This window comes from Colias croceus, chromosome 6, assembly GCF_905220415.1.
Source record: "Colias croceus chromosome 6, ilColCroc2.1".
Lineage (NCBI taxonomy): Eukaryota > Metazoa > Arthropoda > Insecta > Lepidoptera > Pieridae > Colias > Colias croceus.
The window spans coordinates 11,172,383-11,196,078 of record NC_059542.1 but is presented as its reverse complement, the minus strand read 5'-3'; the positions used below and the strand labels follow the sequence as shown (position 1 = coordinate 11,196,078).

At 32.3% G+C, this 23,696-nt stretch overlaps 1 protein-coding gene across 1 annotated transcript in view; it reads right to left on the bottom strand.

Annotated features, from left to right (window-relative positions):
• LOC123692208 (glutamate receptor-interacting protein 1) overlaps window positions 1-23,696 on the bottom strand; it is a 204,395-nt gene that overhangs the window by 101,911 nt on the left and 78,788 nt on the right. The window contains exon 3 of the mRNA XM_045636910.1: window positions 13,957-14,076. Within this exon, the coding sequence (XP_045492866.1) occupies window positions 13,957-14,076 (120 nt within the window). The remainder of the gene's footprint in view (window positions 1-13,956; window positions 14,077-23,696) is intronic.

The window sequence follows — 23,696 nt, the reverse complement described above, 5'->3', positions numbered from 1 at the left end:
GATGGATGGCAACAAATTTTTATGTCAAATTTTTCTGCGCTTGTAATGAATAAAAATGATAACACTTATAATACTGAATCTTTTGCACCTTGAAGCTCTTAAGAATATTGCCTTGTCTATTACAATTCATTCACATTTTAGTTATACTTTAGATAAATTTGTTTCCAAGACATCATTTATCATGTCATCGTTTCTTATATTATGCATTATTTAAGCTTGTATGAACGATTTTTTAAGAATAATTCTAGACTCTGAAGTATTTTTAATTCAATAAATAGTGATCGTAATATCTATATATCAATATTTTCTATGAACAACACAAACATACACACGACATCATAAACTCGATAGAATTATTGCAAACTATTTTTGTTAAACAAAAAATCTATAATAATAAAGTAGCTAGACTGCTCCAGAAAAAGGGGCAAACATCTATCAAACGAGTTTCTTAACTTTTTCATACATTGATAAGATACAAATTGATAGATTACACACAGAATGACACTGCATTCTCGGAGACAACTTGTCAACCCTTTTCAGCAAAAACCTTTGCGAATATTTCATAGAGAACCAAGATTAATATTTCGACGATTTGTAAGGTGAAGGTAAAGACAGCAAGAGACATTGTTGGAGTTTCGCATAAGGGAACTGTCGTCGGCCATTTTGTTTCAAGATTAATCGTCTTGGCCTGACCACAGAGAGGCGTTCGATACATTGGGCTGAAAATACAGCCTGTGATGCTATTTTGTAAACCACTCCAGTTAATTTAAATTTGAATAGAGCAACGCTGGGTTAATTTGTGAAGTATTGGGTCGATTGCACATCTGTTTCACAATCGATTTTATTTATATACTTAATTGTACCAAGTAACGAAGCCAGGATTTTTTGCTATAAGATAAAAAAGAAAAAGTTCAGAAATGGGTATTTATTTAAATGCTAGATAAAAGATAGATGAGCGCGCTTATTTAGAAGGTATGTACTCTTCTCTCGAAGACGCCGGATTAAGTTCAGAATTTAATTAAACTAAATACAGATTTTCCTATATCCTTTTTACAGAATAAAACATTATCCTCTCAAGTACTCATAGTTTGACAACAATTATTCAGTCAGTAACTAAAACATTCACCACAAAGCAGAGCTTCAACAGAGTATCCAATAGTTTTGCCTCGAATAGCATTGATCACGTTCCGTCAGATTGCGTTGCGTTCAACTAAAGGATAAAAACTGGAACGTTTATCTTTGAGGAGCTCCAAAAAGCCTCTCTTTGGTAACTATTCGTGCATAAATGTTGTGGATTTTTCGATGTATTCCTAGTTGCTATCATATTTCTTTGCTAGAATATTCAATGGTAAAAGACATTTACATTAATACATAAACAGGTATATTTATTATCTACTACTAGGTACAAGTTTTTAAGAAAATGAATAATTGTATGATTAAATAACAAGAAAATCATGCTAGTAAAAGACAGCAATATGTTGCATTATGGTATGAAGCCATCTCTCCCGTTTTATTTATTTATAGGTAATTTGTATTGTACAACCTTAATCAATAATAATAACAACGAAGCAATGTTACAAAAAGGACAAAAATACCTCATCTTACTATATTTAAAGCAAGAGTATCAGGGATAAAATTAGGTTTCAAATAAATATGAATATCAGTTTTCAAAAGACTCTTCTATACAATGAAATCTTTAGTAAGAATAAGTTTTTGCTATCATTTATAACCGTTCTAGATTAAGAAACTTCTTATATAGATACCTACTTATAACTCACCTCACATTTTACTTTCTTCAACGAATTTTTCTCATCACAGATATTAAATTGTTATAAATAAACTGTTCAGAATTTGCAAGAAAATACTTAAATGTCTAACACAGTCTATGCCAAGCTATTTATAAATTATATATTATAGAGATGTGATCGACTATCAGTATATAATACCTATGTATCAGCTTTATTCAATAAATCTTAAAAAATAATCTATTCATTGAGTAAATGTACCTACATATGAAAAAGAACTTCTGTATTGTTTACATAGTTTCAAAGGAGTTAAATGATAAATATGTCAATAAACTTCCTATTACCACAGAATTCGTTTTTAATTATTTTTTGAAATAAATCCCTTACCTGTCTAAGAATCAGTCTTTCCAACAGGTGGAAAGTCGTGAAGTATAGGTACCTATTGTGGTCAAAAACGTAGTCTAGCCTAGTACAAACCCTTTCAATAAAATGTCACAACAACAAACAATATAATATCTCTCCTTCATGCTTTCTTGATGTCGCTAGAGGGCATTCATTCAAGCCTTTAGAACGGAGGTCAGGATATAGTTCACAGGATGAAAGGTTGCGTTTTACGCTTGGTTTCACGGCTTGTGTCGTATTTAAATGAAAAAATCTGTGTTTTTACAGAGTTTTTATAATTTTACTTGTGATCAGTTGTTTGTAAAATGGTTATAGAGAAATAAATAAATTTTATGTTCCAAATAACTTCATGATTTAAATAACAAACATAATAATATAAGCCCTTTGTAAAACTATTGCATTCAAGCATTTACCTAAGTTTGTATGTTATAAGGCCAATGAATATTATATAAGTAATATTATAAGTCTAGCCTTGAAAAGCTCGCCTCGGCCTCGATTCAGATTTGCGATTCTATTTTATTGAAATGGAAATATTACAATCTATATTTATATTATAAAGCTGAAGAGTTTGTTTGTTTGAACGCGCTAATCTCGGGAACTACTGGTCCGATTTGAAAAATTCTTTAGTATTTAGATAGCCCATTTATCGAGGAAGGCTAGGCGAATTTGAATTTTAAATAAATACTTCATATACCATCATTTAAATAAAATAGTCCACAAAATTCGCCAAACAATTGCATACGAATTTTTCACACTTACATTATATTATTATAATAAATACATTAAAGAAGATTAAAATTAACACGTTTTTATTAATAATAAATAAAAAAATTATAAAGAGTAGAAACATTTTCCCGCTATTTGCGCTTATTTGTTTTAATTCAAATAAATATATGAATTATTTCGTTTCATCATTTTACATCAAAGAAAAACAACATATTACAACGTAATCCCCCAAAAACTGACGTGGATAATAAATTCATCCGCTAAAAGGAAATTTTCCTGAAGAATCGAGATTTTGAATTAGTCCGTGTTTCGGCTAAAAGCAATATACATAAAGGACGGACACACAGTACTAAAGGTTAGTAAGTTTTTGTTTATAGTTTTTCTAATACAGTGAAACTTGGTTAAGTGGGACCTGGATAAGTGAGAAACCTCCATAACTGGAACTCATGCTGAGGTCCCAACACTTTGGCATTGAATTACCTCTGTTAGTGGGACGAGTAAACCTCTATATCTGGGATTTGTTCTTTCGATTTATCTTCATACTTACCTCTATAAATGAGACAGCGAGTAAATTTTGTATGCATAAACCTCTGTAACTGAGATAACATTGTTTGTTTACTCATTCTTATTCTATCCACAAATTCCACACGTAATTCCAAGTACGTAAGTACAAATTTTGAGCTTCAATTACCTTCAGTTTTAGTTTTGCTTTACTATCATACAGATGTTTATTTGAAAAATGTCAAAACGAAAGCTACAATCGTTATCATTAGGTGAAAAACTGAAGTTAATATCCATTTATGAACCTGTATTCTCACCTCTATTAATGGAACCCTCTGTAAATGAGACAGATATTTATTTATACCTGTATATCTGAGACACTGGGTAAGTGGAATACCTCTATAAGTGAAACGACATTGCAGGTCCCTTGATGTCTCACTTAACCAGGTTTCACTGTATTAATAAGCGATAAAAAATAAAATGTTAATCGTCGATTACATATTAGGAGTCCTATTTTCCTATTTGTAAGGATTTTTCAGAAGTTAATATTTGTATAGAAATAATCTATACTAAATAAATAAATACTAATATTATAAAGCCGAAGTGTTTGTTTGAACGCGCTAATCTAAGGAATTGCTGAATTCCGATTTGAAAAATTATTTCCGTGTTGGATATCCCATTTATCAAGGAAGGTTGTAGTCTATATATTATCATCACGCTAAGACCAACAGGAGCGGAGCAATGCGGGTGAAACCGCGGGGCACAGCTAGTCTAATATATAAAATTCTCGTGTCACAGTTTTCGTTGTCATACTCCTCCGAAACGGCTGGACCGATTCTCATGAAATTTTCTGTGCATATCGGGTAAGTCTGAGAATCGGCCAACATCTATTTTTCATAATTATGTATGTAGCGAAGCCGGGGCGGGCCGCTAGTATTGTATAAAAGTAACAGCCCTCTAGGCAATATTATACTAAAACGACTAGTAAAAAGTGAATTATCTCCACAAAAAGCGACATATTACGCGTAATTTATAAATGTATTCACCGACCTTTCAAACAGTGGAACTCCGATAATAATGGAGCCACAAAATAAATGACGACACGCGCGAAGGTGCCTCGCCTCTTTCATTTTTCCAGCACACGATTAATCTTAGGCCGTGGTATTTGTAAGCATTTGTTTTTATTGATATATCCTTCGTCGTTGGAATTACATTATTTATGGGTTGGATGGTACCTCATGTATTACGTACGTGTATTCGAATGATAAGTGTGGAAGACGTTTAATGTTTTGGCACTAGGATGCTTTTCCACCAGATATGTGCGAGGATGCGTTGCGAGGTATTTGTAGAAAAGCAACAGTATCGTGTCATAATATGCCTCGCTTGTTGAAACGCAGCCTCAGGTCGACCGAGCTACTCGCTTTGTGGAGACCCACATAATTGTAAATAATTGAAATTAAGATTAAAATGATTAATAACTTTATTTATTATTGAGGAAATAGTGAATTCTAAAATATTAAAAGACGTCAGGATGTTAAAATGACATAGGAAAACTTAGGAAATTAAATGTAAAAAGTTTAAAATAGACTTAAAAAGTCGATAATAGATTATTAAAATACCGTTCCATTAATGTCATCCCACGAACTTGCGAAAGAAAGTTTTAAGCCCAAAATAGGTCGGATTCAATTAAATTCCAAGTGCGAGAAACCTCACAAACAGAACTAAAGGTTTCTTGAGAACAATCCTTTGACTATATCTGAATTCGTCACGTCTGCCAAACTTTGTAACTGGGTTTACTCGTATTTGTTTCAACATACGAATACATTTAGGGCGGCCGTACACGGACCGCTACAAGCAGTTGAGACCGACGGCTTGAAGGCGCGACCACACGGTGTCACTATGGACATTCATTTACTGCCGTACACGGACTGCTCGAGCCGTCGCTTCAAGTCGTCAACTGCGCGGTTTATAGCGCCAACGACCGACCGCTCGAGAAGTAGTACTTTCTCGAACCGCCCGTGCACGGTCTTTCTTAGCTGTGCCCTGAAATGTGTTAATTAAGTGTTCAAACTTGGTTCAAAAGTTCGTAAGTATTTGCTGGGTATTACATTCTAGTTTCGACTTGGTTTTGCATTGTTTGTTTTGTCACTTGGAATGCTAGGTGTGTATGTGAAAATAGATGGTAATGGATGCAGAGAAAGAATGAATAGTTATATATTTTTTTTAATTTAGTTCTTTATCGTTTTTTTTAATTAAATTATCTATCATCAATTATTCCGTCAATGATGAAACGTAAATTATTAATTAACAACACGTATAAATTAATACATTTCCACCCGCGTCTTCGCCTGCGTTTTCAAAGAAAAATCCGGATAGTTCGCGCTCCTGTGGGCTGTTCTGAATAAAAAGTAGCCTATGTCTTATTTTGGATACCTATACACATACCAAATTTAATTGTAATCGGTTCATTAGTATTTGCATAAAATAATAACAATCCATCCATTTATAATATTAGTAGGATTATCACAATTCCTTTGTCATCTATGTATTTGATACAAAATAGTTGGTTAACATAACCACAAAGTTTGATAAAATGTGTTCGATATTCATGTCATTCATTAACGTGAACTAAATACAACGGCGTTTAATTAAAAAGTGCGGTTTCAAGTACGTGCAAGCGTTCAAAAATACCGCAATTGAAAACAGCCGGTTAACTAGACGCAATCAACTAATTAAATAAACGCTAGCAGTAATTTTCATTGACATATGCTGCCGAATTTGGGACTTTAATTGTCGCTATAAACAAAACAAAATTCAAGACAAACTGTTCATTAGCTGAGGAGTTAAGTGAGGCAATTAACGGGTTGTAGAATGTAGAATGGATGTGTCCCTTGATGGATAAACATTCGGTATAAAATGTGTGTTTTAATTGAAAGGGAGGCAGTATTTAATCTCCTTTAAAATGAAATATTATGTTGGTAAGGTAGTAAGATCCTACTAATATATATTATAAATGTGAAAGTTTGTGAGGATGTGTATGTGTGTGTTGTTACTCTTTCACGCAAATACTACTGAACCGATTACAATGAAATTAAGCACACATATAGAGGGTAACTTGAATTAACAAATAGGATAGGTTTTATCCCGGAAATCCCACGGGAACGGGAACTATGAGGCTTTTCTTTCAAAACGCGGGCGAAGCCGCGGACGGAAAGCTAGTAAATAATAAAATAGTTAGATAGCACACTCGTATTTATGTGTTCAACATAAATAACAACAATAAAATATTGTTGACTGAATGTAGACTGAATAATTGTAGACTGAATAATTGGATCCATGCAATGGATATAAATGTCTTTACAAAGGAACATTTATGAAGAAAATATAGGTAATGCACGATTTAATTTAATAGGTAGTAGATTTTTTAGTAAAAAGTTGTGTATCGTCGCCTTAATCTTGTTTACCAAGATGTAACATAGCAATCATTTTAGTAAAACTAAAACTTTACCATATTTCATATCATAAGAAAAACGGATAAAGTTGGCGTACACAAACGACACTAAAATGTAATGCGTGCAATAAAAATTATTTACGATCTCCGTTTAGTAATAAATATAACATATTGTAGTGAACCCTGAAATGTATTGCTTAGTTTATTGTGTACGAATATTAATTCGACTCTTATTGTTTTAAAACTTATAGGCGAGTGGGATATAGAGCTAGGCTACTTAGAAAAAGGTAATAAGATCTGATTTAAATCTAAATAATTTTTCGCCCGTCGTTTCGATGCGTCCAAGTTAAAAAAAAGCAGTGTTAATTAAAACTTTTATTCCCCCATACATTGTATTGTTGTGCTTTTTTATATTTTTGAGATAAAAAAAGGTTAATGCACTTTTTTATTTCGCTTTCATAAAAAGTATGAACAAACCGAATTTCACAAAATGGTAGTGTCCCATCGATAGAAAGAATTAAACTATTTATGACTTCAGAATTAAATGGTACTTTAGGACCTTATGTTCATAACTTTCATGATGTGAATAGGTAAATTATAGTGATGACATGATTTTCATTGTACTATATTCCGATTCTAATATTAATTAATATTGTATTCCAATTTCCAACCCTAAACCGTGGAATTCTGTCATCAAATTATCTATGCATAAACGCAATTATATTTCAATAAGCTACACACCATACCGCGACTCGAAGCACCTAGGGACACAAGACGTCGCTCAAACGTCTAAATATTAATATTCATAAATCAAGATGGCGGTTAATCACATTCTGTTTAAATGGCGGTACATCCGATCGGATTCATACCATAGTATAAAGAGACAAGTAGGCCAGTCCCGGCGTTTAGAAGCGCACGGTAACTAAACTCGCGAGGTGCAGGGTTGTCACTTGTCACGTTAATATTATTGACATGACAACGTCTTATAATTCGATAAAGCCAGCTGCACGCACGAAAAAACATGTCTTATGCGGCGTTACCTCGCTCTGAGGCGTTCCGTAAGGCTTGAAGTGCGAGCGAGAGCGCGGAACGAGCGACAAAGAAGCACAATCGTTGTCAAGTTCAACTATCGTCAGTAAACCGACTTTACAGACAACCAATTTTTTTTTAATACTTAATTGTATAAACAAACACCGACCGCTCTCTGCAATGGCGCGGCCCTGACGTCAATGATCCATGAAAACCATACCTTTGTTCGAAGATAACTTACTTGTTCTCGTTATACTATGTTAATACCGTCGAATGCGAAATTAGTTCGGGTTAAGAGACCTTTGGGAGAACATGAGTACCTATATTATATTTTGCGGTATAATAGGGTAGCGGAAATTATTATTATAACAGCAATGATTCGCTGCCCCGTTTTGGGTCGGAATTAAGATTGAGGGTGATTATGTAGATCTCTCTAGGTCATAAGTGGCTTAGCTGGTCCATGTGTATATTTATGGTTATTATTGTTATAAAATGGTAAATATACTTCTAAGCGTAAAGACGAAGGATTTGATTTAATGTTTTAAAAACTCGATATGGTACTGTTTTATGGGTAAATTAGTTTATTATGGTTGAATAGTTAATATACAACGTTTGCAAGGAAGATTATTTAACACTACTATAATAGTTGACCGTCTCCTTGGTATAGTGGTTGACGCGTGATCGTAGAACCGAGGGGTACTCCGTACTGGGTTCGATTCCCGATGGAGACGAAGAAAAAAAAATGTCTCGAACTGGTAGGACACAGAACGCTGATCACCTACTTGTCTCTAAAGAAAATCGATCAGTGAAACAGATGTACGCATCTGCCCCTTACCCCTACGGGGACACGGGACTTCACTTTATAGCTACAAAAGTTTCAAAAATTATTGTTAAATAAGAATTTGTATTCTTCTCTTATTTTCACTGTGTTCTATCCGCGTATAAAGTAAAAACACTATATGTATATTGCGAACAAATTTCCTCAAATGCTTCTTATTTTATGATACAGTACGAGCAGAAAATAAATGCTCTAAGTATCAGAAAAACTACCTCACTAAGAGGTTCAGTACTAATTATGTTTTCACTGTATTATTTTAGCTTTAGATTCTTTTTACGATAGCAGGAACACAATTACGTTAAAGTAATGCTGCAAAGTGTTTCTTAAGCTTTTCTTCTTTAAATTATTGTATTTAAGATTTTATTTTAGTAGTACTTTTGGGTAGATTCTTTAATTCTAAATACGTTCATTAATGAGGGTGGGTTTGGAATATTTTGATCTTTTTTGTGGTATTATTGTCACGTAAAAATAGACGATTTTACTAGTTTGGGAACTATATTTTGGGTCTTTAAGTTTTCAGGTTCTTTGACCGAATTTGTGTGAAATATTACTACTAATATAATGGAGGATTTTTGATCTTTTAATATATTTTCAATAAATCAAATAATAATATTTTTGATTTTTGATTATAAGAGTTAAATATTATATTGAAAAGGCTTTATTTTTAAGCTGAAACACTTGAACTAATTTTCATAAATTGTAATAAATATAGATTCGACAGCGACGAAGGAGGGGTACACATTATTTTACATTTTCTATATAACGAAAATAAGTGAAAACTAGTGGATTAGAAGACGGTAAGTACAATTAATACAAGGATATTTAAATTTCATTATATCTAAACCACTTATTCAGGTTTATATTATGCTAACAATGTAATTGTTTCTGTAATAGAATAGGACAAAGGATCGCTTTGTATTAAGAAACTTAATTAAATGTTAGTCTTAAATAATTGAGAAATGAATAAATTAGTATTGTCTTTCTTCTAAAATTTAAATTATTAAATACTCTGTGGTAGGTATATTGGATCACGCCAGAATGAGAATTTGCTTTATGAGTATGTAACTATATGAATATAAAAATTTTATACATAAGAAATAATTAAAAAAAAGACGGATTGCACTCCGGGAGTGCCGGCAGAAGTGAAAACTTGATTATTAACGTTCAGCATGTTTGATATTTTGGAATGGTATCCGTCTTACGCATGGAATATAAGGACTAAAAAAAATCCGTCTTACGCTTTTTCGATCAGGCCACGTGTCCTGACGCGAGTTTAAGATTTTATACCCAACGCCGCTAAAGAAGTTTTCACTTCAAAAATATATCACCAGGCGGGATTCGCTAAGTATTGTTTTAGTCATATAAGTATTTACAAATTTTGCTGTTAAAGTTTCAAAGTAATTTTTATTATTATTGCTTGAAATTTTCTTGTTTTCGAAATATTCAAATGCAACTCAAACATTTATTAATTCAATTAGACTTCTTCTAGCACCACCTTTGAACCGTCATATCATAAACTTACCACCAGTTTCATTAAATTCTCTAGTTAAATGACAAAAAAAAACAACTACTTTTCTCATTCTATTTCAAACACTAGAGTTCTCTTCGCTGCATACTAACAGAACATAGTGACAATAAATGCCACCGTAGTTAAGCTTCGGTATTCCAGTTTAGTTGGACATTTCTGTGTTAGGTTTATTATGTGTTGGTAGTTGATACTAACATTATTTAAAAATAATTTGAAAAACTTTAATAATAAAAACGTTTAATTTTATAAAAAAAATAATATTGCTCTTGTTATTTTTAATGCGTTGCCAATATTAAAACAAGGAAATATATTTTTTTGTTATCATGTACCTCTAAAATTACTAGATTATTAGATTAAAAAAAAAGTCTCCGGTGGTCTGTAAGTAATCTCTACATAGCGATAGCGATAAGAGAGCGATAAGAGCACCAATTGTTTAAATGTAATTTCAGGTTAATTTTTATTATAAAATACTATGAGCAATAAAGAATAAATCAATAATTATTAAAATACCTAATAAAAATAAAACTTATTTCAAATAAAATAAAACTTATTTTCAAATAAAGTAATTCAACAAAAATAAAAACAAGCAATTATCACACACAGTTTAAAAACAATCACCTAAAACGGTGCATAACCACAGTATAATCCAAAGTACAGTCATGCAGAAAACTGTTGTTTTAAATGTTCATAAACCGTCGTTTTACGAACACAGTGTATTTTTCTCTCAGTTTAAAAGTCCAACTAGGAGCGTATCTCGACAGCTGCGTCATGTTCGCTGTCTGGAATAAGTGTTTCTAGATGTGACGTTCATTTACTGCGATAGTAGAGGAAATACATTTTAAACCGGCGCAGGCTTATTCTGTTTGTTTTAGCACCTACATTTCTAATGTATAACGGCGCTTTTGGTGTACGGTTTTCATGTTTATGCTACGTTATTATAAATTACTTGAATACTGTGTAGTGTACTTTTAAGACTATGAGTGAAATGACATGAATATAACATCATATTTAGAAGATTGCAAACAATTTAACATCATATTTAAATCAGTAAGCCATCGTAATGTACCAAAACATAAAATTTTCAATACATGGCTTGTTACAAATTAGAATTCTTCTAATTACTGAAGGTACTGTTAAAGTTCTAAAATATAGGAGATCATTTTGAAGTTAATGGCTGCTCAAATTAATAAAGTTAAAAACTGCCTGTAACATACCCGATTCACCACTAAAATTGTCATGCAAAAAGAGCAAACCGTTTCAAAAATTTTTGTAATAGACAGTCTGACTTACAAACAACTTACTAATTGGCTTCCTATTTTAGCTTGTAAAAATTTAGAAGTTCTTACCCGACTCACCTGATTTATTAAATCATATAAATACAGATTCTTATAAATCACATATTAATTTTTAAAAGCCGCATCCATCGCACACGCAGCCATGGTAACCGCACGCAACTATTTTTATTACCTCCGGTGTACAAATTTAGTCTCCCTCGACGTCGGGCTAATTGACGCTTTAAATCCATCCTCGCCTTCTGAGTTTATCATTTTATTTCAACGTTATGAGTTATGCGCGCGATTGTACTTTCGTTTTTCCTGTGGCGCGGTATTTATATTACTTTAGCGTCGATTAGATTTATTTACTTGGATAAATAAATGTACGCACAATGCAATTTAATTACACAGGTTTTGTTATGCTAACAGGACACGTGATCATCCTATTTTTGAATTCTTGCTTTAATCATTTATAATAATTTACCATTGCACTTTTTTTTTCAGGAATATTGATGGAAATATCAGGTGCAATAGTCAGAATAACTAAGCACTGCGTCGCCATGACCGTCTCGTCGTAGCGTTTCATTAGCATAAAATAGACTTAAGCAAAGTTTTTAACCGACTTCAAAAAAAGGAGGAGGTTATCAATTCGGCCGGTATGTTTTTTTTATGTATGTACACCGATTACTCCGAGGTTTCTGAACCGATTTACGTGATTCTTTTTTTGTTCGATGCGGGTTGGTGTCGAATTGGTCCCATAAAAATTTTATTCGGATAGGCCCAGTAGTTTTTATTTTATGAGCATTTTTGCAAGTGCAAGTTTGAAGTCGGTTGTTTTTAACGCAGTTATCACTTGTAAATTCATAAGTTCTAGTATAGTCTACAACATTAAATATTTTTTGTTTAATAGAACTAAGGGTTGATCATGAGTTGATCTTTCAATCCTATTTCAAAGTGTGTGTGATATTAATGTAAGGATAAGTTTAAGCCACGGATTGAAAACAGTCCTAATGTTCCACAAGTCAATTGCGCTAGTCATTACAAATTCGACTATTCACTTGTCGATTCGACTAATCCCGTGTAAAGTTATCGATTAGACATCGTCTGTAGTCGTCACCCAATAAATATGTAAATGTGGCCCGGATTAAACCGGGAAGGAATTTGAGATTTGTGTAAAATGGGTTTTTGCAATTTCATATCTTTATGGAAGGTATTAAGATTCGTTTTGGCGTTTGATTTTGGCGATTTTTTCGTTTGGCGTTTGTTTGGCGACTATTATTGTTTGATTGATGGACAACTTTTCATCGCTTACTAAGCAATCTAAGCGCTGATTTTTCAATCCTTGGTTAAAATTTATCCGTCCAATAAAGTTTTACACGAACATTTTAAAATGTCACCTGTAAACTGTCAAATATGGACAATTAGAATATATTTTTGAAATGGTAGTCTAATACGTTATTCGATGAATAAGTTTTAACCAAGTATTGAAAAATCAGCCCTAAATTAATCAATCTATCCATGTAACAAAATGCATCCAAACGGCTATTATAAAAAGTTAAAAATACTTTCACCTTAATTAGTTAGCTTCTTTAAGGAGATACAAAAAAATTGATAGGTACCTAAATTATACCCTTAACCAAAACGTATTATTATAATTAATCCCCATCGTTTTGTTAAATAATTTTTCATCGAATTGGAATCAATTAATTTCATAGATTAAGCTCATGCCAATATTCAAACCTATATTTTACACTAGTTCTTAAAAAAAATCATTTTTAACTGAACATTTGCAATACGTTTACCCGTAAAACAAATAGGTAGAAAAAATAGCACACGACCAACATCGGTTTGTATCCGTACCATCTTTGTGCACATGCTATTGTTAATATATGGGCCTCGTGTACGCTATATAGTACACGGTTCTAGAGAAATATTAATGTAGGGGTTTTATGTTCAGAATATATCTGGTAAGTGGGGGAAAAATCAAGTCATACTTACCTATTGATAAAATGTTAGGTATCGGATTAAATATGTAATAGGACTCTATGTAAAACATCCAATTTACATAGAGATAACGCTGTTGCATTAGTTTTTGTTTAGTGTCCGAAAGGTTTGGTTTCTAAAAAAAATGTTATATATAAATTTAATTTATATCTTCTGAATTTGTACTATTAAATCTTATTTAAGAAATTTCATTTCACTTCCTGTGTTGTCCACATATTATTATGAAGTATTTTACACACGAATAATATCAATATTCATCTGTAATTAAGTAAAAATGCTGTTATTTTATCAACGTATATAATATGCTATCTATGCCTTTACCGTTTTATTCAAACACTTACTTACATTATAACTTGAACGTATATTAAACAAGTATAAAAATTGGAAATTGGTTTCCCATACACTTATTACTACACAAACATTTTATCCAAAATTGTTCAGTAATGGATACAACATACCTGCCAGCTTAAGACCGATTCGCTTCCCAGGAGGCTTGACCAATTCTATGTGGGTTCTCCGTAAGCCACGTTCGGTGCAAAGTCCCGAATCAGTTGATAGCGATGTCTGTGATTTGAACACTGCAAGAAAATGTTTATGTTAGTAATTATATTTAAGGTTAGGAATCTCTAGTTTGTATATAACGTCGTTGATGATTAGAGGTAGATTATTACCCACCAAAAACATAAATGTAAAATTTGGAGCCGAGTTCAATCGTTGACTTAATTTGCCAAAAAAAGAAATGAGATCTAAATGTGTGCCAAGTTCTGCAGACAGTCCAGAAATTTATTTACAAAGATGTATTAAGTTCTTAGGTTGACTGAAAACTCAATTGTTTTATTTTCCCTTAGAGAACAATGTTTATTCCAAAATCTGGGGGCACGGTAGTTCACAAACTCTACACCTTAGTCAAAATATGTATGTGGCTTGGCCGTTCGTTACTACAAGAACTATTGTATAACACATATTAATTTTTCACCTTACGCCGATGTGAATGTAGCGAAATGGCCAAGCCACATATTTTGACTAAGGTGTAGAGTTTGTGAAGTTAGGCCTTGTAGAGTTAGGGCGTGTAGTGTTAGAAGCTTGGCTCTACATGAGATCTGATAACTTTTTGACAGTGCGAGTCATATGGGCTCGTCTTGGCAACATTTTACATGAAAATGTTTTTGGTGGGATATAACTTTTTTAATTTGAATAATATAATTATTTTCACAAAGCAAACAAATAATGACCTATTGAACCCCATAATTTGATGAGGCTAGTTTCACATACTGTTTATATTTTGTGAGGTTCTAAAAACTAAAAAAATGGCTCGATATGGTTCGTGTAAATAATTATACACACGGCTGCTGCTCGCCAGTTCTCTTCGCTTGAACTCGGCTTGACACGCTGCCGCGTGTCTAGATTAAGGATGTATATAAACGGTAGTGTTAATATAATGTTATCTGAATGTGTGCTACAATTTGTGTATGGTTCCAAAGAGCTGTTTGCTCAACAATAATTTAAAACAGGTTTCGTTCCTTATTTATTTATTTATCATTTTGATATCTTTAAGTAAATAGTTCGTAAGTTATACTAGACAAACTGAAATTGCAGTAGCGTCTTTCATTTTAGAATAGATTATCTTTTAATATGAAAATGAGAGCTTTCTTTCGACAAAATTATTATGCTCGGTTATTAAAAAGTTTAAGGATCCACAGAAGACATACATTAGCTCCATAGTGCATTCATTATTTCGTTTTTTATGTCACCGATACATTTTCTTTTGTAAATATAACTGAATTAAACCAGGGATTATGTTTCTTAATAATTTATTATTATTTAAGAAACCATAATCCATTTGCGTTATGAAGGTAACAGGATTTATACTGAACAAATGATTTACATACATGTATTAGTCCCTGATTTTAGAATACGGATTCATAAAGCACTTACTAAATATAGTGAGCACAAATCTTTGTCTAGTGCTCGTTAACACGGACGTTTAGTGCTGCTTTTAAATACTTAAATAACAACAGCTTTACAGATATTAACCTTAATGGATCCTATGTTGCATTCTGTGGTCGTTCATATAGGAATACTGTAACTTGTCGATGACTTTGACTACCATAGTTATAGGTAAATATAGGGAAGTCCGAGGTTACTTATTACTCACTTATTTTAGCGCAATTTCAGTACGAACATGAGGTGCTCACTTAGAGCATCTAACAACATATTTTTTGTTATTTCACTGTATTTATTTTATGCAAATGATAAAGGCTTTTCTACATCAGAGTAAAATTTTTAATGTATTACTGTCTATTGGATACTTTGACCATCAAATAGTGGACTATAAAACTCGTCTATACCTATATTTAATTTTTTTCGTAACAGATACTGATAGTACTTCATGAAGAATGTTTTGGTAAATTAGGTACATAATTTGTTAAGTTTTAGACAAAGCGGGCGAAGCCGTAGATATAGCTTGTATAATATTGAAATTCAAATTCAAACCAGGCAATGAGTAGTCGGTCAGTATAACTACGTTAGATTACATTATCACCTCTATATTGATTTCCGATGGTCTGCCGAGGCTCAGATTATTGAGTTAATACCAGGCATTAGCATAAGATGACGTATAACTAGATTCTGAGCTCTCTTACTATATTTGAAGTAAGATTAAAGTATATCTACGTAACTTGTTCTTCATGTTTTAATGTATTGAACGTTGGTGATCCGTAGAACGCAGCGTAGTTTTTTTTTTAATAAATACTGTAATATAATAGAGTGATATCATTTCATCATAAAAATTTATAAAATATTAGTTATTTTCGAATTATTTCGTTATTTCGAGTGACGCATTCGTGGAACCGAAGTGAAACTTCGTAGTTTTTTTTAGTTAATAGTTTTATAGGCCATTGTTATACATTTTTTAATAATATTTCAAATTTATTTTGTTCATTAGATTTCGAAAAATCGAACTTAATAATACAATGGAACACGTTTTAAATCAGAAAAAGAAAATTCTAAATATCTATTCCATAGATAATTTTCTTTACAGGAAGATCAGACTTCTTGCTTGTTAATTAATAAACAAACTTTTAAATAAGTTACACTGAGTTTGTTGAATAAACTCAGATTTTGTTCGATTAAAATAGTGTAAATAGCTGTTTAAGATTCTTATATTTTAACAAAATATTTTAGAAGAATATAGGTATCTAGTTTAATTAAAATTATAATATACTAGATTTCCGCCCGCGGCTTCGCCCGTGTTTTCAAAGAAAAACTTGCATAGTTCCCGTTCCCGTGGGATTACCGGGATAAAACCTATCCTATGTGTTAATCCAAGTTACCCTCTATATGTGTGCTTAATTTCATTGGAATCGGTTTCGTGGTATTTGCGTGAAAGAGTAACAAACATACACATACATCCTCACAAACTTTCGCATTTATAATATTAAGTAGGATAGGATTATAATATTAGTAGGATAGGATAAACAATTTTTTGTATAAAATTAACGAATAATAATTATTCGTTAATTTTAAATACAACGTTACGTAATCCTAAAAGTCATTATTATTTTAACAAACCTTAATATAATTTAATTGAACGATTAAAAATTTATAATACCTACTGAAATGTAGCAATAAATAAACATCAAATCTATTCAAAATGATAACATTGTCAGAGGGATCATGTAAATGCCATCTAAATGTAGATATTTCACATTTAAATTTAAATTCAAAGCAATCTCATAAATCATAATGCAATATTTTGTAAACCGACAAGTATAAACAATAACCTTATAGAGTTTTAATATTTTGTACCTATGCGATTATTTTTCTATGCGCCTAATTATTAATAGGTATCTATACTAATATTCTAAATCTGAAGAGTTAGTTTGTTTGTTTGAATTAGTGGTCCGATTTGATAAATTATTTTGGTGTTAGATAGCCCATTTATCGACGAAAGCTATATGATAATAAGACCAACAGGAGCGGAGCAATGCGGATAAAACCGCAGGGCACAGCTAGTGATATAATAAAGTCGTTTATTCTCATACATAAACATGAATTTTCATAACAAAATAATTTATATTGAAAGACTACTATCGTACTACGGTCGATCGAATAACGTTATAAATAGATACTGTTATAATTATAGAGTAAATAAATACCATAATCATAGTAGAAATCCAACCCTGTATTACTTTGAAACTGGCAAAGATTATTTACGCAGATGCGATAAGTTTTTGAGATAATATTTTTGAAGTGAAAACTTCTTTAGCGGCGTTGGGTATAAAATCTTAAACTCGCGTCAAGACACGTGGCCTGATCGAAAAAGCGTAAGACAGATTTTTTTTTAGCCCTTATATTCCATGCGTAAGACGGATACCATTCCAAAATATCAAACATGCTGAACGTTAATAATCAAGTTTTCACTTCTGCCGGCACTCCCGGAGTGCAGCCCGTCTTTTTTTACATAAGAATGTTCTTACAATAATAATTCCAAGAACTTTTCTTTTCAATATTAATTTCATATTATGAATTCAAAATCTTTTGAAAATTTTAGATTAACAAAGAAATAAATTACGTGTCTATTTTCCAAGTATTTTTTCAATCATATAGCAATAGAAGGATTTTGATGAAACCTTCTTAGAAAATAAAAGATTTAAAGTACGGGGTGATGAGGTTTAATATAATAATATAATATGTATAAAATTTTTATAACAATGAGAAAAAATAAAGTTAATCCTATTTGTCAAATAAAAAACTTGTTCTCAACAATCTGTCTACAATCTTAGCATTTTTTTATTTATTGAAAAAGTTTTTTTCCGACAATAGTGTTTTGAATGTCAGTTACATCGTTAGCGTACATTTTATTTAAAAGAATTACTTTTTATCTCGTAATTTGAGAGGGAAGTTTTCGTGGATTTCTTTGTTTCTATTGTGAAGATGATTGATTACGGAAATGTGAGGGTTGTCGCTCATTGGTTGAAAGTTATTTGTTGGTACTTTTATTTTGAAGGATTCGCTTAGGTCTTAGGAGATATTTTGACAAAGCGTTCTACAATTATTTTTAAAGTGATTTATAGCGCGTTTTGAATTATACGGTTTCGTGTAACGATTTGTCGTTAGGTCTTATTTTTTATATTTGACTAGCTTTCCACCCGCAGCTTCGCCCGCGCAAAGAAAAACCCGCATAGTTCCCGTTCCCGTGGGATTTCCGGGATAAAACCTATCCTCTTTCCCGGGGTAAAAAGTAGCCTATGTCCTTTCTCGGGTATCAAAATATCTATATACCAAATTTCATGCAAATTGGTTCAGTAGTTTAGGCGTGATTGAGTAACAGACAGACAGACAGAGTTACTTTCGCATTTATTATATTAGTATGGATTACTTTGAATTTCTTATGAATCCAAAATTGTATTATGAAAGGTTTAATGAATTATCTTTTATTTAAATGGACCATCAAACAAAAATACATAATATAAATAAGTTATGTTAAGCAAATTCTTATTTATGTCGCTTTATCTCTATATATTTTATTAATATTCAACAAAATGTAGTAAAATATCTAGGAATTCTTCACAAAATTCTACATTTATACGACAGCACAACGCCTTTAAAGGAATTTTAAAACCAGTATATTCCCCTGAGAATGCTTCCTACCGCTTTAAGCTTAGTTACGTGGAAAATGTTTGAAAATTTATTTTACACCTTAATTTTATGAGATTATGGTTCAATTTTAATGGTTTTTAGAATATTATGAGCTTTATATATCTTTGTGTATTGTAGTTTATTGTATTGTTATGACATTACGACTCTTTGAATATAACACTTGCAGGACATTTTGTACCCGTATATATTATATTACTCTATGACATTTTGCCAGAGCTAAAAATGGCAGTATAAAATGTGGTGGGCTTTGCATTAAAACTAATAGTCGGCCCCGGCTTTTCCCGTAGTAGATACATTTATACATATTATATAGGCTAGTAGAACTCGAACGGTGAAAAGCACAGCTCCAACGAATTTTTGAAATCGAATCGAATCCTAGGATATTAATTCAAAATCATACACTTAAAATCAGAACCTTTCTTGTAAATACGGCCTCAGATTATTAGGAAAGGCAGCGATATCCAAGATCAAAGACTGTAACATATTATGTACGTACTGATATGGAATACCTTTTTAGAAATAATATACGATATTCGCTTCGGTTCAAGTTTGATATGAAATACCAGTATAAGTTGACCTTCAAGTTGTATCACGGCATAGGTAGGTACCCTAGAGGCGAAGAGCTTACAAATATTTTGGATGAAAACCAATTGTACGAAATTACGTAAATATACATATTATATAGAATAAAGTATACAATTGTTATACAGAGAATGTTGGTATCACTTATTATAGTTTATTGTTTTTGTATGTTCTGTAACAACTATTTAATTTTAGATATTCTATCAGATATTATAATGAATTGGGCCACAACTAAATTTAAAACACGATTTCAAGACGAAGCTACATTATTTCTTAACGACTCTAACATACTCAAACAAATATTTAAACTGAAGTAAGCGACAACACTTCTAAATTACTTTAATAATATTTTTCTAGAAATTAAAGACTTTTTAACGGATTTTAAACGCGATTTATTCATTATATTATTTTCCCGACGCGGACGTTGACAGTCTCCCCGTGACCACGCTCGCTGTAAAGTGTTCGAAACGTCGGGAAAATAATATAATGAATAAATCGCGTTTAAAATCCGTTAAAAAGTCTTTAATTTCTAAATGTATAATACTCGCGTAAAATCAAACCCTAGAAAATACTAATATTTTTCTAATTGAAACATCAAACTGTCTTGTTATTACAATATATTAAATACCACAATTTCAAACACTTCAGGAATTCAAAGCGAATAATTTGAAAAGACGCATGTAACGCCTCTCCTTTGAACTGCTATGTTATTTCACATACCCTATAATTTTATCATGTAAATAATGTCACGATATTCCATGAGAATATTCGTAGCGCGATTATTAAGATAATATTATGTTCGTTTTAAATTATATGCAATCTTCTTATATATAAAAAATGAATCGCAAAATGTGTTGGTCAGCGCATAACTCGAGAACGGCTGAACCGATTTCGATAATTCTTTTTTATTATATTTCTTGAAGTAGGTACGAGGATGGATCTTATGTAGAGAAAACGTAAACATGTACCACGAGCGAGGCCGGGGCGGACCGCTAGTTTTTAATAAAATAGATGCTTCAAGTAGTAGAATGTAAATCCTTACTAATATTATAAAAGCGAAGGAGCTCTGTCTGTTCGTCCGTCTGTCAGTTTGTCTGTGTTTCTTCACGCCTCAACCACTGAACTGAGCTGCAGCTGAACATAACTTGAGACGCGAGAAAGGACATAGGATTTTTGTTGTATCCCGGGAACCACGGGAACGGGAATCATGCGGGTTTGCTTTAAGATCGCGGACGAAACCGCGGGCGGAAAGCTAGTATTTAACCAATAAAGTTCATCTGTATGTAAGTTTTAGAGAATCTTGGGAATGAATATTAATTCAATTCCATGTCCTCATTATTTCATAGAAAAAGACAACGTAAAAAGCGCAATTTCAAAGGACATATACTTACAGGAAGCCTACAGGGTTTTGTTCCCATAGAATGCTAGTTGAAGGATCTTCAATTAAGGGCCGTTCCTAAGAAAGGGTCCTGTGGTACTTATGGTGAGGGGCAGCTACAATGCCTAGCTCATGAGAAAAAGGTATGGTTTAAGAACATTTTGGAAGTGTGACAGTTTTTTGTTTAGTAGGTTGTGTTTAAAAGCATAATGTAGTTTACCTTAATTAGATTTGTCAGATTGGTGAATAGAATAGTAGTCTATGAAAAGAATAATTATAATATTAAGCTATTGCATAGCTTCCATCGCGGGCCTTGAGCGCGGGTACCGAATCGAGAAATTCCGTAACGAAAAAACCTCACGCTCTCCACTCCGACGGGCTCGGAGGTGTGGCTTGTAGGCATGCTATACAAAAGCTTCACCGCGGCAGTCCCCGTTTGTCTTCAACACGTCTATCTACTATCAAAACAAATGAATTTTTATTGTTAAGGCACGTTCAAACAGTAGTGAAATATGAAAAACATGTTTTCCTCATCATTTTCTTTTCCTATTTTAAAATTATACTTTTTTAAATATATTTAGTATTTCTATATTGTGTAAAATCCGTAAAACTTGCTGCATTTGATATTTGGTTTTATAGCATAGAAATGCTCTTTTTTGTTTAAGAATAATAATATTATAAATTAGGCCAAAAAAGCGGTCTCGAATCTCACCGTTCTTTAAAAAAATCTACCAGACAAATTGACTAGAAACTAGTGCATATAAAACAGACCATATTACACACTATTGCATTATTCATCCCAATTACCATTGCATTTACGCAAGCCATTCACAGTCCGTGTTTTAAGCACAAAGCCTAACCAGAAGCGACAACTTGATCGTTGTTCCTGACAGACATTTGGCCTGTCAAGTGGGCCGGAGCGTCATGTAGCCCATGTCATGGTATACATGCTGTTTTCCTTTGAACGAGGAGAATATGTAATACTAGGTTGCGGCCGCGGCTTTGCTTGCTAAGAAAATTAATAGTCATAGACGTGTATTTGATTGTAGAGCCATGTTTTGTTATACATTTACGATTCAATAATGGATTTTACCATGGGAATGAAATTTTTAACTACAGAAATCAGTTGCCTGTATCTCTAGCTTTCTTTCTTTCACATTCATCACAGCGTTGCGACTTGACACAACACATAATGACAAACAAGAACACTTTCGCATTTATAATATTAGTAAGGCTAAATACACATGCGTATGGTCGGTCTAGCTATGAACGGTTTTATGAATTTCCATACATATGACAAGCGCGACTGACGTACGCACTGATGGTCGGTGAAGCTCTGCAACCGGCCTAAGTATAGTCAGCTTAGATTTGGTTTGTTTAAACGCGCTTATTTCAGGAACTTATGCCTCGGATTAATTACCTACGTCAGAAATCGTCGAATAAATTATATACAGCACTACGTTTTGAATCAAGCATCGAATTATCATGATAGAGATACTTTTTCAACAGATATCTGTATTATAAAAACGTATTTTACAGAAGGGACCATTTACACATGGAATGTAAACAGTCACAGTATATATAGCGAACATTTTGCATTTACGCGGCTTTTATTGTACACGAAACATAATTCGCACATAAAAATATACAATTTAAAAAGGAAATATTGTTTAAAAATCTCTATTTATGATATAAAAATGAATCCCAAAATGTGTTGGTAAGCGCATAACTTGAGAACGGCTTAACCGATTTCGTTAATTTTTTTTATAATATTCCTTGAAGTTCGAGGATGGTTCTTATGTAGAGAAAACGTGAATATGTACCACGAGCGAAACCGGGGTGGACCGCTAGTTTCATATGTAAATTGTGCCTCGAACTGCATAAAAATGGAACGAACAGTGATGTAATATAATTTCATGAGTAATTTAAAGCTTCAACATGAATCAAGATATTCGTGCGGTTTGTAACTTTATTGTCGTTTACGATTATTTACATTGTAAGAACGTTAAAATTTAAAAAAAAAGCTATAAAATATTAACGGATTTAAAAATCGGGATTCAAAAATGTTTTTGAAAAACAATGCTAAAACCGATAATATTGTATTGAATGGCGATATTTCTTAATCAATCCCTATTTTATCTCTGTTTGTCTGTCTATTTCTCCTTCATGCCTCAGCCACTAGACCGATTTGGATAAAATTTAACACGATAAAGTTTGAGACCTTAGAAATCACATTGAATAGGTTTTATCCTGGAAATTCTATGGGAAAGTGAAAAGCTTCTATAAAATATTTATATTTCATCATCTATATCTTAATACTAGCGGTCCGCCCCGGCTTCGCCCGTGGTACATATTTCGCAAAAAAGGTAGCCTATGTTCTTTCTCAGGGTCTAAAGATTGTCTGTGCTAAATTTCATCAAAATCGGTCCAGTAGTTTATGGGTGAAAACCATACATACGTACAAACCTTTCCTCTTTATAATATTAGTATAGATTTATGCCACCAAAATAAAATATAAGTTTTTATTAAACTGTTATATTAACTTCACCAAGTACACAAATACACAAATAGTATTTT